Source organism: Limulus polyphemus, unplaced genomic scaffold (genome assembly GCF_000517525.1).
Source record: "Limulus polyphemus unplaced genomic scaffold, Limulus_polyphemus-2.1.2 Scaffold197, whole genome shotgun sequence".
NCBI classification, from domain to species: Eukaryota; Metazoa; Arthropoda; class Merostomata; order Xiphosura; family Limulidae; genus Limulus; species Limulus polyphemus.
The window spans coordinates 44,637-63,849 of NW_013665807.1; the positions used below are offsets into that span (position 1 = coordinate 44,637).

Consider the following 19,213-nt stretch of genomic DNA (forward strand, 5'->3'; position numbering starts at 1 on the left):
ACATCACAATTGAAATTAGAATTAAGTAGCTAGTTAGCCAATTTCTGTTATTGTTTGAATATCAGAAACATTAAATTAATATTCAATAAATAATAATTTATGTTATTAGACTATTTTGCACCCACCAACCACACTCACTGAATCTAGCTAAAGTTTACGTCTTTTTATCTAACAAAATTTCACAAATATGTTCACTCCAACAAAAAACTATCTCACAAAACCACACACTACAGCTCAAACCACCAAATTTACTTTACTATGACATGAAAAGTTATAATTTTTGCTCTATCCCATTTTATTTAAACTACAACAGCTGTTTCATTAGTAAATGATCAAACCATTTAATGTGATACCATAAAAATGTGGAAAGAAAAAGACAAGGGAAGTGCTAGAAAATAAAGAAAGGGAAAATCTATTCTAAGAAAAATAAAGTTCTTCTTTGAAATAGACAGAAAAATTAAAAAAGATTGATAAACTTGTTATTTACAGGTGAAACTCCTCAGAACTGTGAAGAATTGAAATTTGAACATTTTTTTTGTTTCTTCGTGCATTACACTATTTAGCGTGAAAAATTTATTAATTTAATATAAAAAGTTGTTTCAAAATGCCTTTAAGTACCCTCAGAAAAGCTCTATGTTTTTCAAATGATTTGTAATTTTTGATGAATAGTCCTTTGTTCACAACCTAAATTGTTATTATTCATCAGACTGGCTGGTAATTTATTTATGGATTTCTTTTTTGATTTGTAGTTCATGACATTGATCATAAATCAGAAAAATACTAAATATAACAAGTTATGTAAACTTGGTTCTTGGGATTAAGTTTACAATTTCAAATGAACACAAGTATATAGTGACGAACAGAATTTAACAATTAAGTTTAGACATTTGATGTAGATGTTGACATTTGTTTGTTCAATAATTTTGATGTAAACATGATAAGTTTAACACAATTTGGGATGTAATGGCATTGCTAGTTAGTCATTCAGCTTTCATTTTAAGTTACAAATAAAGAATGTTTCATTTTTTCCCTAGTGTCCATTCATCTTTCGCTAAGTCTATTATTTTGAACTGTTCAATGTTAGGTTTCTCACAACAGACTTTGCTTAGATGGTTATAAGTTCCAGAGTTGTTGGAAGGGCTGTTACGTGCATACTCCTTAATTCTGGTAGCTAGGGTTCGGGTCATTGACCCAATATAGACATGACTGCAGCATGGTCACTTGTGCTGATACACCATAAATGATTTTTTAAAAGAGGTATTTTGTCTTTAAACAGGAAAAAGTTGCTTATTCATTTGTTCGATTTGAAGATGACTTTGAGGCTAACTTGTGGATAAGTCGATTGCAGAATGTTTTTGATTTTTCTTATTAGTTTGATGCCAAGAGAACCAGTGAAGGGTAACACAAAGGTGACAGAACATTTGGGAACATTGAAGTGTGGAATCTTGGGGTTGTAAATATTGTGTGTGTGTGTTCACTGCATAAAGTGACAGTAAATTTAACAGCACATGCAACTTTCACTTGTTAAATTAGAGGAGAAAAAGATTATCATGGATATATAACTAGTCATTATTTGGTATGCACCAATACTCTAGTAGGAAGTGAACCAACAATATTTTGAATCAGCAAAATGCCAATTCTAAATCTTCAATCCTCTGTCTTTACTAATGTTAATTTTCATTGCACATTATGCCAAAGAAAACATTCTACGTGTTTGGTAACATTGCCTGGAAAAATGAAGGTAGGTGGATACAACTTTTTCAATATTTTTTTGTATTAAACAAATTAATACTGCACTGTACACAACTGTCAAAGTTTGGAATGTTTTTGATGAATTCTTTCAAATCAAGAAGTTACTTTATTATTTTTTTATTTCATGCTGTCCTTTTACCAGCTGTGCATTTTCTCTTTCTTATAGCATGTTTATTTTTCATAAAGCTTATTAAGTATTTAACAACAAATAATGACAAAATTTTGATTACTTGAATACTTTGAAATAATCAAAAATTAACAACCACAAACACTAATTTTGATTAGTTGCTTATTCTTGCAATATTAATTGATTTAATTGTGATTCTGAATACTGGATAGCTGGAATGATTTAAAATAATAATAACTGGAAATACTAGTTGATTATTTTCTTTACATCAATTGATTTAATGTAATTTTGATTGATTATTTTATGTGACATATAACTGAGGAAATCTTATACATAGATAGTTGATTATATTGATTAATCAAGCCAATTACCCTGCTCTACTTATAACCCAACAATGGTCCCACAAAGCAGAGCAATTTTTTCTTTTTTGGCAAGAACAAGACAAAACCATAATAACCCAGATTCACAGTGCAACATGCTAACCACTGGGATATTCTCAGCCCTTTCATCAAAGAAACAGTAACTTTGACAAAATGAAAACTGGGTGAAACCCCACCACACTTGGACAAAGCAAAAAGATTGGAAATATCTCCTTTGGTCAACAAAAAAAGAGAGTCAAATTAAAACCTACTATCCTTTAAAACTAAACTAAACTTAATCATAAATAACTTCATCAAACAGAACAATGAAATACAGGAAAAATCACACCAAAACAAATATTTTGTGATAAAAATTGATTATTTATCGCTCAGAATTAAATTACATAATGCATGAGATGAATTTTACTAATACTACCCTGTATACTTTGTGCACTTGTATGTTGTTACATATACACCTGTTATTCTACATACTTTATTCTTCTGTTCAGTTAAATTAATTATAAAATGTTCAAGAACAATTCTGCTGAAAACTGGTATAATCATAGCAATAAATAAAAGATTGAATGTAAACAAGTTTCAAGTACATGTATAAAGAAACCAAGCAAATAACAAATAAGCAGCCCTGAAAATTACTTTTGAATATAATATAGTAACAGACGGATTACTTAATTTCTAAGTTTTAAAAAATGTTTCAAGTGTTTTTAAGCATTAATTTCTATAGGCATGTCATAGTGCCATACCATGTCTGTGTCTATACCAAAAATGAATTTATAAGTTCTTTCCAAAGTCTCTAGATGGAACAAAAATCTAATTCAAAAGTTCTGACAATATGTACAAGATATTTCTACTTTGATGTAGAAGCTTGTAAGAACAGTTAATGACTATTTTATTCAATGTGGCTGAACAGCTTAGTGTGTTCTTAGAGAATCAAATACTCACTTAAATTTTACATTTTTAGAATTAAAAGGAATTTCAAACAGCTACTTCCTTCTGAAATACTCAAAGCCTTTTCTTGTTGAGTTTCTCTTATGTTATCAATAATCATGAGACTCAAAGTTCTGAATGCAGAGCATACATCAACTTACTTACAACTGTTTTTCTCCCAACTTCCACAAAGTTGAATAGATGGCAATGTGATGTAAGCAAAAATTTAAGAACATATTGAAATTCATCCACATGGCAGCCTACAGAGTATCTTCTATAGGATATTGTGACTGAGACATCAACGACACTGCCAAATGGTGAATTCAGTAAGACTTAATCTTAACTTCACTTTTAAAATGTTTGAGTACATCCTGGTAAAGGAGACAGATCAATTTTACAAGCCAATTTATTAATTTAGCCTGACCAAGAACCAATGTAAAGTAAAAACAACAACTTACAAAAACCACAAAAAGTTTGAGTACATGACATATAAAAACAAATAGCTCTAACAGGATATAAAATGTTCTTCTGAACAAGAAACAGGACTGCAGAGGGTAAGTAACACAACAGAAAAAAGTGATGGCTATCTTCTTTCAGATTCCACATATCGGCTGCCACATAAAAAATTAAGAATAAATAAAATTAAACATTCAAAAGATGCCGAGGAGCAGTCATAGTGTTCCAAACTCATATGCTGCAAGAGAATTTTGGCTTTGAAACATAACTGTCTGTGACCAACCAGTGTGTCATGCGGTCCATAACTAAAAGTCAGTTGTGACCCACCAATGGGGCACATAGCAGTCGAAATGTTAAGTAGGAAGGCACAAGTGGGTATAAATATAAGGTCTTCTGATAAAATCTGGTAAGTGAATCATAAAGAGCAGAGATATCAGAATGTCTTCTGCCTGATGCAAACAATAAAGTAAAATAAGACTTAAGGTAAATATGATAGAACAAACAACTTACTGAGGGTTCAAATAAGGAAGAAACCAAGAAATCAAAGACTAAAACCCAACTCCCGTTTAGGGCAATGCTTAAGAGCTTAGATTCATTGAAGACAGAAGACTCAGAAGATATCTTAGAAAAACAGAGATGAAAAATTGATGGCTTCTATGGCTACTGAAGCTAGCAGATAAGGCATCTTGTTATACAGGTATTAAATAAGCTGATAAATCACAATCATGAAACAAATTTCTAAAAAAAGAAAAAAATTGGATATAAATCAGATATATTATGTGTAAAACTCCTCAAGGTAACCCAACAAGACTTATAAACTGCCATAGAAGGGACTTCAAGAATAGACTAACATTTGAGCCACTCTTGAAGAAAATCTGGCTTTTCTGACTGAGGACTGATCAACAGCTAACTGTGATGTTGTACATGCTGAATGTTCATGAGTTAAATCGATGATCGAGGATATTGCAGATGATGATTCCATAGTGGCTGGCAATGAGTCTGGTTCCCAGTGAGAAAGTCAATGTAAAATAGAAAAACCTCAGATGAGCTGGCCAAAATGGAGTAATAAAAAAAACCAGCAGCAGTAACTTAAATTGGCAAGTACCCAAGAAAGAAGGCAGGGAGAAGCATAGGCATAAAGGAAGGGTTTTTTCCTGAGACTGATTGTTGGCATCTACTGCCAAAAAATTTGGAACTGGAGAACCTTGGAGTAGAAGAAGGTGGTCATGTGTTGTAGAGAAAGAATCAATCATCAGACGACCTAGCCATTAATGTAGCCACTGAAAAACAATGGTAGGCTGTGCACATCATGGGGAGAAGCCTATGGCCTTGGGAAAGAGAGTTTGCCAAAATGTTCAGCACAAAGAGAACATAAGTTGAAAAGTTAACATGTTGAAATTCAAGCCAGAGAATTGGAGAAACTGTAGCTAAGACTGAAAGAAAAAGTACAACCCTGACTTAATATAGGCCACCACAGTAAAATTGTGAATGGGCAGAAACTTGAGACAAACACACTAAACAGTTTAAACTTTTAACACACTGATGTTAGCTGTTATTTCATGAGGAGTCTAAGAACAAGAACAACACTGATTCCTCAACCCATGAGAGAGGCAACTGCAAAAAGATGAAGGTCTATAGGATGAGGAAGGAATAGTTCTGCTGCATGACCACATGTCTAAAGTTAGACACCACTGAGAAGCAAGGTTGCATTGGAGTTGTTGCATATGAGTACACCCCAACAGAATGACTTTTTGATAGCCTATTATCCCCAAAGCAGAAAGGATATCTTATGCAGTACATGTGTATAGACAGAAAATTATGTACATGAGACTTCAGAGCTTGCAAGGCCATAGGATATGCTTGAACTGTTCCTTGAACCATGTTGATAAAAAATCCCAAATATGCCAAATCCTGTGTATGTAATAAATAGAATTTGGAGGTGTGGATGATCCATATAAGCATCATTGCTAGCTAGGTAGTTAAATAGGTTGGCACTGAGTGTGGAAAAGGGCCAGAGGAAGCTAATCATCCACATAAAATTGAAAGTCTACTTTGATGAAAGGAAGAAGACCAGCAAACGCTTTGACTACATGACAGAAAAAATACAGAGCCAAAATCAAGCCACAAAAAAGGGCAACAAACTGATAAAGTAAACCATCCCAAATTCCATAAACAAAATATGACAATCATGAATAAACAGGGATATGATTATAACCACCCTGTATATCCAATTACATCATCCAATGGCTGCAATAGAGAAACTTCCATAACAAATTCATGTTTTCCATTTTCAAATGAAGTGTCTCCAGGTGAAGAGTGAGTTGAGATAGGTTTCCTGTTTTCTTTGCAACCACATAGATGAGGGAGTAGATTAAACGTGAAGAGCCAAACTATTATGACAGAACCTTTCAGAAAGCGATCTGAGACTTCTTATCCAGAATTTGTAAGTAAACAGGATTGGAAGGAATAGGAAAAAGACACTGGTTCGAGAGAAACAGGAGAAAGACAAAGAAAATTATAGTAAAGACTGGACCAAAGTATCTGTTGAATCCAAGGATCTCAAAAGGTCCCACAAAAAAAAATTATCCACTATGACCACCAAGCAGTCCAAATGATATGTGAATTATCTGCAAACAAAAAGCATCAATGAGATCAAAAAGATCCACCTTGTCATTTTATATTTTTGGCCACTCAAAGGGAACTTATGGAAGTAACAAGGAAGTAAGCAAGAAAGACAAAGCACAAGTACAAACAGTATTTCCTGGTTATCTCAGAGAGGGATGACAACCAGCTAAAACTCTAATCAGCTTGTACTGGCATGCTTCTCCCTAACAGCAGACTAATTCAGTTAAAATTCCTGCAAAAACAAAATGATGCAGGAAAGAAGATCTTTCAAGGTCAGCCCAAATTTTGGGGGCAATATGAGTACCTTGCAACACAGCATGATAGGCTAAGATGTCAGAGGAGCTTTAGAGTCACAAGTTAAGAAAAATAATATCAGTGAGACCCAGACATTCAGGAAGACTATAAGGTAGAAATGTTAGTCTAACTAAAAGAATCAGAAAAACAAGATAACAAGTAGCTAATAACTGTACAAAAGAATAAAGTCTCAAAACAGAGCATATAATACCACGCAGGGCAGAAAACTGATGATGGGTCAAAGCAGAAGACCATGTGCATGGAAGACACCCCCAATAATCCACCTGAGGGACAAGAACTTGAGAAGTAAGTTGAGCAGTGAAAGTTTTCTCCTCTAAAAGGCCACCTGCATGATAAATGGGAGGAATGTGAAGATTATTAATATCTTGCAGGTTTTTAAAAGGATAAAAACAACCTAAATATAAGAAGAAGGTGTAAGAAATAAAGACAAAAATAATTGAATCATCTAATACGATCAATCAACCTCAATAATAACAGAAATTTACTCAAGATTTAAAGTATCCAAGAGAAAAGAGAAATCAAACAAACATAAATTCCATCAGAATTACAGCTAGTAGACAAATTCTGCTGAAGATACAAAAGGCAAATATGCCTATGCAGAGGATTGATCTTGTTCAAAATCACGAGAAAAGGACAGATGTTCTGTAACTTGAGCATCCACATGATGTTAAAATTACCTAGGAAACCGGCAGACAATTTAGCATTAACATCCCAAATATGTTGATCAATGCATGCTGACAATGCAGCCACAAGATCACCCTGCAAACCAGAGGCAGACTGTGTGAGAAAGGTCTCCAATGAAATAGTAAAATTTCCAATCTTTATAAAATCATAAGCATAAGAATTGACATTGATTTTAGAATTAAACGCAAAGATAATGGCAGGACTGGCAACAATAAAATCTGAATTATGGCAGGAAAACAAAATTTATATGGTCTCCTGATGCATGAACATTAAGTTGGTTTGTTGTTTGCCATTTTTTGGCACAAAGCAACATGGCTATCTGCACCAAACAACCTGTAAAAATGTTAAAAAGTGAAATTCAATAAAATGTAAAAATGAATCGAGTTAAAATTAAACAATGTGCAAAAAATCTGATAATAGAATTAAAAAGGCCAATGGCTCATAAAAATTAGAAAATACAATCAAGTTGGACAGTGTCACCATTACCAATTAGACTGTCCAATGTCAGGCATAAACACTTAGAAAACTAGTGTCTAAACTGGTGCCATCACTCAGAGTCTTAACGACGACATGACAGTCAATAAACTGCTGCTCAATAAACCTCATATTCAATGACTGACATGAAATGTGGAAGTTGTCGACATATAGTCTGTTTGCAACAGTAGGAGGAAGTTGTGTAGTGATAGCACTAATCTTGACACTGAAAAGTGTGACACTCAAGACACAGATCTGAGGGATTCCAAGTTGCTGTGTGAAAGAACGGGAATGTGTCAACATCAAATGGACTTGGAATCACCTGTTGAGTAAAAAGTTCTGAATAAAAATGGGTAGATGGCCACACAACCCATATGAGTGGAGGACCTGCAAAATGCCATACCTCCACATAGTGTTGTAAGCCTTCTTAAGATTGAATAAAACAGAATCAAGATGTTCCTCTTCAGAAAAGCTTCCGTGATAGAGGTCTCAAGTCAAATCAGGTGATCCATGGTGGAGCACTGTCAATGGAACCCACACTGGGTGGGTGAGAGGAGGTTGTTTGATTCAAGGAACCAAACAAGATGAGCAGTAACCATCCTCTCTAAGACCTTATAGAGATAGCTAGTCCTTCCAAGGCTTAGAAAATGGGAGGATAATAGCCTGGTGCCAAGCACCAAGAAAAACATTCTCCTGCCAGATCCAGTTAAAGACAACCAGAAGAAGAGCAAGAGAGGCAGGAGAGAGATGGCACAGCATCTCATAGTGAACATCATCAGCTCCATCTGATGCACTGCCAGACCAATGAAGAGCAAGTTTGAATTCCACTAGTGTAAGGGGGTGATTATAGTCATAGAGACGATCAGCCTGAAAGGAAAGGGGCAATCATTCTGCTAGAGACTTGATGGCCAAGAAGGCGGGTGCAGAAACAGAAGTGCTGGATGGATAAGAAAAGCTCTTGCCTAGAATATTGGTGATGCTCTGTACATTAGCAATTTCCTGGCCATTGGAGAGCAAGATGTAAAGGGGATAGTAAGCATACCTCCCATTAATCTTCTGAATCTTGTCCCATATGACTTTGGAACTGGTGGTAGAAAAGATGCTAGTTGTAAACTTAATCCAAGATTCCTTTTGACTTTGACAACTAACCTGCCAAGCATGGGCATGGGCCCGCTGGAAAGCAATGCAGTTGGAAAGAATGGGATACCTTCAAACGGTATCCCAGGCCTGTTTTTGAGCCTTCTGTGCCTACTGGCAGGCTGGAGACCATCATGGACAAGGATACCGTGGGAAGAGTGTCAAGGATTTAGGTATAGACTAAACAGCTGCTTGAATGATGCAATCAGTTACTGCCTCTGTGCAGTCATTAATAGATGGCAGTCTAATGACAGCAGAATCAAGTTACAAAAGATAGGTCAAAGAGAGCCATTTCCCCTGTTCCAACTTCCACTGTGGCACTCAGGTCAGGTGGCATCAACCAAGGCCAATCTCCCTCAAAACAATAGGAAGATGGTCACTGCCCTGTGGGTAACTGTCAACCCTCCAAGAAAAATGAGAGAAAAGTGAAGGGGAACAGATAGATAGATCAAAAGTAGTAAAAGACTGACTAGGTGCATGTAAATAAGCAAAGGAACTAGTATTGAAGAGAGAGAGGTTGTGATCTGAGAGTGACCATTCCCATCAACATCACCCGAGGTGATTGTGTCCATTAAAGTCTCCCAAGATTAAAAAGGGAGACAGCAACTGCTCTATGAGAGCATCAAGGTCTGATTCATCGTAAGTCTCTCCAGGAGAGAAGTAGAGAGAACAGTGATGACACGACTCAAGGAAACACAGATGGCTACAGCCTCCAAGGGTGTATTGATGGCACAGAAAAGGTGGGCACATGCTGGTCGACCAGTAGTGTCATCCCTCCATGCACTCATCCATCACACAACCTGTTATTCCAGTATAAAGAAAACTGCTGAAAGGTGACTGTATCAGCAGGTTTCAGGAATGTTTCTTCTAAGGAAAGACACACAGGATGATAGGAAGTGATGAAGGTCTTAATGTTATCCAGATTAGAATGCAAACCTTGACAGTTCCACAGTATCAAAGTGGCCATTTTTACTTAGGTGGAGGAGTACTGGGCAGAGAACCCTTCTGTTTATAATCACACCATTTTTCTTTATTAGGAGGAGGTCTGTTGACCTCCATGGATCATGCCCTGGGTCGAGTGGGCAGGTCTCAGTCAGTACACATAGATTCCAGCAATTGAAGGCCTGAACGAATAATTGTTCTGCATCTTGGGGCCAAAGAAAATGGACCCGAGCAGACACCATAAGCTGGGGACGAAGGAGGTGGACCCAGGCAGTCACTGGAAGGAACAATGGGACAGAGATTGGAGTAGATATTTATCCATAGTGAGCAAAAGAATCTTCACATGATGCAAAAAAGACTCTGATGGAGGCACAGAAAGGTCTGTATGCACACCCACTGTAGCAGTGGAGTGGAGTGCAGCAGCGTATGTCCTTGAAGGAGTCGGGGACAACAACTTTCAAGCCTCCAGGCAAACACGTGGGTGTATGTTCAGATCCCAAAGGAGATAAAGTGAAAATACAGAACCTTCCCTGGGAGGTCCCCTCACTACGTACAGGTCTCCACCTTGAGGGGCTGAGCATTAAATCACATGGAAAATGTGACAATAGAAAATTATAGGTTCTGCACTTAGAACTTTGAGTCAAGTTTGTTATAAGTATAAAAGAGCAACCCAACAAGGAAAGGCTTTCTGTATTTCAGAGGTAGGGTCTACCAGACTTCAATATTTAGTTAGCTTCCATTTAAGGATCAATTCCAGCATTTATCTAGACTTTGGCAAACATTTTATTGACATTTAATAGGATAAAGCTGCCTGAATATAACATCAGATGAAGTATGTTTTAATGATTTTAATTATTTTAAAAGCTGCATTTCAAACCAAAAACACTAAAGATTTGATAGTATAAAACAATTGATGTACAATATCAAGAAAAATGTATATCTTGTTTCCGAGATTAGAATATTCAAATTAACTATTAGTTCAGTTAGATTTGCACTAAAAGTTTAAACAAATACTCTAAAAATTCTGTGACCTTTATATTATAACAAAAATCCATGAGAGTTCTGGTGGTATACATTATTTTTTGCTGTAACTTTTCTATAAATTTAAAAATGGTATTCAATATGGTTAAACAAATGGCTGAATTTCAGTAAGTTAAAGAAATTAAACTCAATGGGCACAATATATAAATTCATAAATGTTGTTGTTCATAACATTTCATATTAGTTTTCACTAATACATTCTATTTTCTTGAGTAAATTAAGAAGCAAAGATAAACAGCACACAATAAAATAGAAAAACACATTCCTCTTAATGTCATACTAACCTTGATGTTGTTTAACAAAGAACTATTACACTGTGCTCTTTCATCTTCATTTGGTTTCAATTGAGGAATGGTGGTACAGTGTTGTTTGGTACTGTCTTTACAATTTATTCTGTGGGTGTTAAATACTCGTACAAGCTTTCCCACTTGGTCACCATACTCCCCTGAAGCTATTTCTGTAACTGTACAGTACATGTGGTTAAATATCCAAATGTGGACAAAAATTACAGACTAAATTTCAATCTAGTATAAGTCAGTCAAGATGGTAAGCCTAAAAGATTAATGATCTTAAACAACATGTCAAAAGAAGTGAATAAAAAACTATCATTATTAAAATATTTTTAACCCTTTCACTGCAGCTGGGACATATATTTCCCAATGCACTGGGAAATATAAATACCAGCCACAGTGAATGGGTTAATAAACAAAGAACAAAACTTATGTCTACTGATTCATGTTTTTATTTAAAATGTATCATATTGTATGTAATTTAATTTTGAAGAGACACTACTTTCTCAGTTTACACTTTTGTGATTTGTCATTTACATCAACAGTTTCTGCTTTGTCACATCAGCAATTTTAAATTCAAAAAATCCCCTATCAATAAATTACTTTAATCATTTATACAGTTTGAGCTCATTATACTAAAATGATTTTGGACCCTCACAATGTTGTTACAATCCATGTCACTGTGTTCAGTCATGCTTTATGATAATTATGCATCTTCTGGACAATAGTCCTGCAGTGTGAATTCATTTCCAAAAGGCTCGTTTGCAAGGCTGTCATGTTGAAAATACACCCATGCTTCCTACTGACTTTCCATCGAATGTACAAGGAAGATGATTTCCCAGCACTTGTTTCAACAGTCTGATCTCAAAGACATTTACAGGTGCTGCATCTAGCAACTTTACCAGTATGTCTTCATATGGAATATCACGAATACCTACTTCATTCTCTAGCTGCATGATGTATGCAATGGTTGTTGTGGAAGTAACTTGTTTTGCTTTTCTAGATGGAGATCCTTCTTGGTTATGTTGAGTACTGTTGCCTGAGACATACAAACTACATTTTCCACTGAACTTTGTATTTGTGAATTCATGACTAGTGAGGTACAACTTCTGTCAGGTCTCCAAGTTCTTTCATATTCCTTTGTATTCCAATGCAATTAAATACAAGGGATATTTCCCATCTTAGAAATGATAAATCCCCAATCTGAAAACATCTTTAGATTCTGAGTATATGAATATTTTTTTTTTTATCAAAATGGGCTGTTACATACTTTACTCAAATATGACAGAGCTTCAGTTGCATCACACTACCTAAGAAATGCCAAACAATTTCAAAATGTAGTTCTGATGCATGCCATTAAACTGTGACTTTATCTTGACTGTGGTTGTTATATGACTTGTTGCTTTGCATGTTAATTTTTTAATTTAATGTACTAGATATATCAGTAAATAACAAATAAAATGCTAAGATATTTACTGAATTTAGGTTCAACAAGAATTATATCTTATGTAAATCATAATAAAATAAATAAGAAAGGAAACCTTCCTTAAAACAGCAAAATCACATAAAAATATCAGTTCAAACAACCTTATACAGATTGTTAAGTAATATATATCAACTGTTTATAATATCTATAAAAGTCAACTTGAAAGGAGGATAAAAAAGATGAAGTGGAGTTCAGCCTGTAAAAAGGCACACATATATAAGAATAATAATATATTTGTGATTTAACAATCTGAAACAGATGCAGGAATGTTTCAGAGGATTCACTGGTTTGATCAACAGGCAATGTTGAAAATATCGGTCTTCATAATATACTTGTTAAAGATTTCCACTTATTAACCTACTAAACCCTTTAATTTTTTAGAGTTGTACTTGGTGATTTTTAAGTATATGATGCTGATAAATCTGCGAAGTAATATAATTCATATGTATTAGGACAATTTGATGTGTGCATAAGGATACTTTCGAAACAATGTTCATTGGTATTTGGATACCAGAATACACTGTAGTGGTTGTGCAGCCAAAACAACCTGCAGGATGAACTGTGTTATTAACAGGAAATGATAGTTTAGCAGTTTTCCACTTTTTGTAGCTCAGCCTGTAGTAATCCAAACTAACATATTTTCAGTGAATGTGCTCTACTGGACCCTTACTTCACATACCAAATTTCAAGGCAATCCATTAAGAAATACACAAGATATAAAATCTCCAATTTCGATTGAAGTTCTTCCTTTATGTTTTATTTGCATCAAAGTACCAAAAATTTATTTGATAGGAAAATATACGCAACTTTTATGGATTTTGTTGCAAATTTGGTACACTAATAGATCTTTACAACCTATTATCAGGTGTCAAATTTGGTCTAACTATAAGCCACATGTGCAAAGTTATTCAATCATAACTGCTCAATTTTGAACAAAATGTTTGCATACACCTATGCAAAAGATCATGTGAGCTATTGGTCTGAAATATTTAATATAGCTTCACCTAAGAGTGAAGGTGGACCAATTTTAGTTTTTTTGTCATTTAGATTAAAGATGGCTGATTTAGAGCAGCAAAATTATAGGGTGAAAGAACATGCAGATACATAAGTATGGGTTAGGCCAATCAAACTAGATTAGCAGTTTCTAGCTCAAGTTTTCAAAAGAATCATACAGGTGGACGGTTATTATTCACTGCCAATTTTTAAGCACAAATTAGCTAAATTTTATTAAGTTCTCCTAATTAAAGAGCATTTAGCATTACGTGATATTAGTTTAAGCAATTAGCATAAATAATGATGCTTGATACGGCTGTACCGAGTGCATGCGGGTGATGACAAGAAACTGTTAATCTAGTTTCCATGATGTTACTATAAAGGAAGTCATTAACATTGTTTTAAAGAGGAAGAACTACCACATATCTTTTAAAGAATCTGGTTGGTTCTGTAAAGTATAGGTCTGTTCCGAATAACAGGGTTGTGATTCTAAAGCTATAATTGGTTACTATTGTTTGTCACTTTCTTACTTGCTGTGGTTTGTTGGTGTGTTGACAAAAGGTCATGATATCTAATCAAAAATACCTTAAGTGTGAAAAAAGGTGCAACCTAAAAAAGCTTTCAGAGTGCGACTTAATGGAATGAAATCAAAATTGGCGGCAAAACTGGTACCTACATTTATAGCATTGATAAGAATTTTACAACCAATATTCATTCATTAGTTGACTTGGCCACGTATTTTGTTTTACCCACCATCATGCTATAAGTTGAACAAAAAATGCAGCCTGGCTAACTAATGAATGAATAGAATAAAATAGATGGACTAAAACTTGCATAGTTTATCTAGCTTTCTACCTAACATAGGCCCCCCAGTGGCACAGCAGCTTGTCTGCGAACTTATACCACCAGAAACCAGGTTTCAATACCTGTGGTGGGCAGAGCACAGATAGCTTATTGTGTAGCTCAATGCTTAACCAGAAACGAATGAATAACTAACATAGAAAGTGCTTTAAATTATTTCAATACTTGGTCAAGCTGAGCCCCAACAGCAAGATTGAAGGAAATGGTGCTCAGATGTCCAAATTATTATTCCACTGTCACAGATCTTTAGACCCTATAGCTGTCAATTCCATGAAACCTCCATCTTTTATTGATTACAAATAATACAATAGCAAATGTCAGAGAGAATTTATGACATGTTATGAAAGCAGGATGCTTAGTGGAAGACATGACATTTGACCAGCATTTATTTTATTGCTGATATCTACATAAAGCAAAGGCTGTATTGGTGGCAATTTCTCGCTAGAAATTGAGAGTTTAGCTCGAGAATGTATATAATGTAAGCACAAAATTCCACAGAAAATTACAATGCCTTAGAGGGTAGCAGAAAATGTAAAATAAATAGATTAGACTGAAGAATTGTCATGCGATATACAGAAAGTGAAGTTGGCATTTATATACCTTTAAAAATATGGAATTGAAACTTTTATGTTATTAAATTTGATCTATAAGTTATGTTTAATGTCAACTTTATTGATATACGTTTATATATAAATTAGTTTAATTAAATTTTGAATGTAACTGTAAAAGGCACTTTTACCTATTCGTAGTGAAAGGGTTAACTCTCTCAATATGAGCTCGGTCTACATGAACATTTTTTACTTGCATATAGTTTTAATACTATAACTTTTAATGCACTAAGTGTATCTTCACAAAATTTGCAGATTCTTAGTAATCATTACAAGTCGTTTGAAAACAAAAAAATCTGTTTTTAATGAAGTATTTTTATTGAAGATTTGTCCGTGAATATATCAAGTTTATTTTTTTTCTACCGGTTTGGGTGCAAAGTGTTTTCATGTTAAGATTAAAATACTTTTGATCATCTCAAATGTCATTTGTGTAATCTCTGAAACCTCCTACATACATTTCAAACGGTTTTTTCAGTAAAATTTTATATTTTATCTATTTTTCTACCCTAACTCTATACAAGATTGGTCAAATTGACTGACCTTGTCACCACTAAAAACAATAAAAATAAAACGAAATAAATCTAAATTACCCTTTTTTCTTTCTCAAATGGCTTCAAATTGTAACATGAAACTACATTTGTTTATCCTTTATTCTAAAATTTCTCTATTCTGAAAGTGCCTGTCCATGAAAGATTTTTGTTTGCCCATTAGCCTAATATCTATCTTTTTTCACTCTTTGTCCATTGTGAATTTTACAATTTTATTTGAATTCTTTATCAATTTTTAGGTCTATTCTTGTGTACAGAAAAAATCATGTACTTTAGAACTTTTTTTACGGCTGTTAATATTGTAGTACGGTAAAATACTATGTTTATTACTACATGAAGGTTGTGGCTTGTACCCGGTGCACGAGTACAACATCTGAAAACAATGAAAAATATGTTGCATATTGAGGGCAATTCACATCGTAAAGGTGGGGTTCGAACCCCCGGAACCCTACTCCTGTATCCAATACTGACAGACACATGTTCAAAGACGTGACGCAGCTCTCAGATGCTAAACAGATTTTTGTCATTTTCATGTCACTGCAGTTCTAGTTACTCAATAATATTCTATTTAAGGGATCATCTGACATTGTGTTGATCTGACTCATTTTATGAGCTGTACTATTTCCTATAAATAATTTCCAGACTGTTCTGCTATGATTAGTGTCTGGCGAAAAGCTTCAGCAGATATTTCCTTTGCAACATCTAAATCAACAATTGGTCCAGTTATCAATACTATTTTCTAGTTTTGAACAACTCGACTTTCAAGATCCACGTATCTACTTGTGCCAGTGTTTCCATTTATCAACGTCATATTTTAACATCTGTGCAAGAACTCCACTAACAGATGTTTCCGTTTATCAAAGCTATCTTTAAGTTTTGTACAACGAAAAACCTTTTCAAGTATCTTTATTTTTAATACTGATTAATAATCCAGAGTTTTAACCATCTGAAATTTATCTTAAACTATCATACCCACTACCGGCAGTAGATGTTGAGTGACAGTGTGATCTGGGACGTTATCGGATCTAGCACCCAGATCTTAATCTCCCCCCTTTTTTTTCTCAGTTAGATGCTGGCTATCTCTGCATCTGTTGTTTTGATTATGTCTGATAAACAGAATATCCCCAATGCTTTTGGGAGCTATAACTGCAGACATTTTCACTTTAAAATGATACCTTTTGTACAAATGGTATAATTTTACATTGTTATATTAGAACTTGGTTGGTGCGTTCACTTACTTATTGGCGCGTACATCTACATGTATAATAAATAAGTTGTAGGTTATATTATAACTTCGTCAGGGCTACACAGTGCTGAGAGATCACCTGTATGCTTTTGATGTAATACAGTTTATTTGAATATTGTTTACATATATATATATTGTATATTTTTTATTTATTCATGTAAAGTGAGCAAGTTCTGCAATGTTGCGTTTATATCTGAGGCTAAGTTTTCTCCGTTTTTTCAGTAAACATATATATTACTAAAATATACTTAACTTATTAAAAATAATGGAAATCCACGCATAAGACATATAGAAAAAGTTACTGCTTCAAAATTATCAGAGAAGAGAGTTACATGGTTAAAAAATAAAACTTACTAAAATCAGCAGGGTTATGATAAGTAGGGCAATCCAAACCTTGACAGGATAGAAAAGTTACCAGACTGTTTACTGGGCCTTGATAAATACATTGTCCTTCAGCAAGCATATACAACTGCAAAAAAAAAAAAATAGTTTATGGCTTACATAACATTATACTTATGTAAAATCAGGAATATAATATCTATTAATTTTGATCTGAAACTAACACTTCTTGTTTTATCAAATTTAATAAATACATAACTATATATATAAACAAGAAATTTGCTTGTACTATTCACAAGATTTCTTGTACTTATTTGAATATAATATTGCAATGTTATAATCTTCTCATGAATAGCTTCCAAATTCTGGGTACGATTGTAAGTAAAAGTTAGTAAGCAATGCAAATAATTTGAGATCATATTTAATCCAGAACAATTGCTTTTTCGTATAAACTGTCAGTAATACTAATTAATCCAATTGTCTAATGAGGAAAGTACATGTAATGAGATATCTAGAGCTTGGCAATATTAAACTATATCAACAAATTAATTCTTTTAATTTTATAAAAGCAGCAAATATGTTTTCATGGATTGAAGCCTGCTAGAACAGTATTCTTGAATCACATGTGCTTAAAGTTGAGAATCAAAATAAGCATTCTGTTTCTGAAAAATTATGAACTGTTCAAAGAATTCGTGATTTTTCTTTGATAGATTGTTTAGGCAGAGTATTCATGATGAAACTTTGTTGAATGGATGGCAACTGCCAATTGTGTTTCTACAACAGGCAGTTGCTGTCCATTCATCTAGGTTTCATCAATTCATGATTTTGTTTTATTTACCTCTAAATAGTTGTAGTGGTAGCACAATTCATCAATACTATTAATAGAATTGATTCAAGAATTGATGATATACATGAGCAAGATATCATAATATGTTTCTGCTATAGTTCGTTTTTTTAAATTTCACACAAAGCTACACAAGGGCTATCTATGCTAACTATCCCTAATTTAGAAGTGTAAGACTAGAGGGAAGGCAGCTAGTCATCACCATCCACCGCCAACTCTTGGGCTACTCTTTTGCCAATTAATAGAGAGATTGGATGTCACATTATAATGTCCTCATGGCTGAAAGGGTAAGCATGTTTGGTGGGATGGCAAATCGAACCCATAACCCTCAGATTGTGATTCAAGCGCCCTAACCACTTGGCCATGCGGGCTATTTCTGCTATAATAAAAAATTTTAAAATGCGAGTTTAAATTAAATCACGACTGTTAATTTAGCTTACAATGAAATGGAACTCTTGAAGGAGAAAACAATAAGGTTCAAGATTACTCTCCAAGTATTAAGCAGTATTTCAATATGTTTTGACAGCATAAAATTTCTAAGCATTTATCTATTAAAGTCTGACAAATTGGTTGCAAAGATCATACCTGAAAGATGCTGTGTTCATGAAATGAGAGAATTAATGTCAAGTGGACTCTAGTGCGTGAATATTATAATTTTTTTAATAAAAATAATGTTAGTCAGTTTGTTTGTAAATATTCCAAACTACCCTGATGTACAGTGATGTTTTCATGTAGTGTACTTTCACTATATATATATTATGGAGTTTTCAATGATGACCCAAATGAATATTTTTCTTTATTAGTATTATTATTAGTATCATTTTTAAACAAGCTGGTTTTATATTGTTTTATTCAGAAACAAAAACAAAAAAACAGTTGAAATTGACCTATTATAGCACGGGTGACTCCCTCTACTATTGCAACACAATCCTCACTTTCTTCATTGGCATTCTAGTGTATAAACGTGTGTTTTAACTCATTCCCATGTGTGCCTAAAAGATTTTTATTGTGCTTGATCACAACTTTATATCAGTTTCGTCTTCTTGTGTTTGATTTACATTGTTTCTATTAATTTGTTTTAGAAATGTTTCTGTTTCCAAATTATACTTTGCTCATATGAAATCGAGATTTAAATGGTGGG

The 19,213-nt window shown here is 34.0% G+C and overlaps 1 protein-coding gene across 5 annotated transcripts in view; it reads right to left on the reverse strand.

Moving 5' to 3' along the window:
• The window catches only part of LOC106478298 (ATP-binding cassette sub-family G member 1-like), a 110,267-nt gene that overhangs the window by 39,562 nt on the left and 51,492 nt on the right, over positions 1 to 19,213 (reverse strand). For all 5 annotated transcript variants that reach the window (XM_022381871.1, XM_013938828.2, XM_022381872.1 and 2 more), the window contains exons 7-8: positions 17,244 to 17,358; positions 11,142 to 11,320 (exon numbers count right to left, since the gene is read on the reverse strand). In XM_022381871.1, coding sequence (XP_022237579.1) covers positions 11,142 to 11,320; positions 17,244 to 17,358 — 294 coding nt within the window. The remainder of the gene's footprint in view (positions 1 to 11,141; positions 11,321 to 17,243; positions 17,359 to 19,213) is intronic.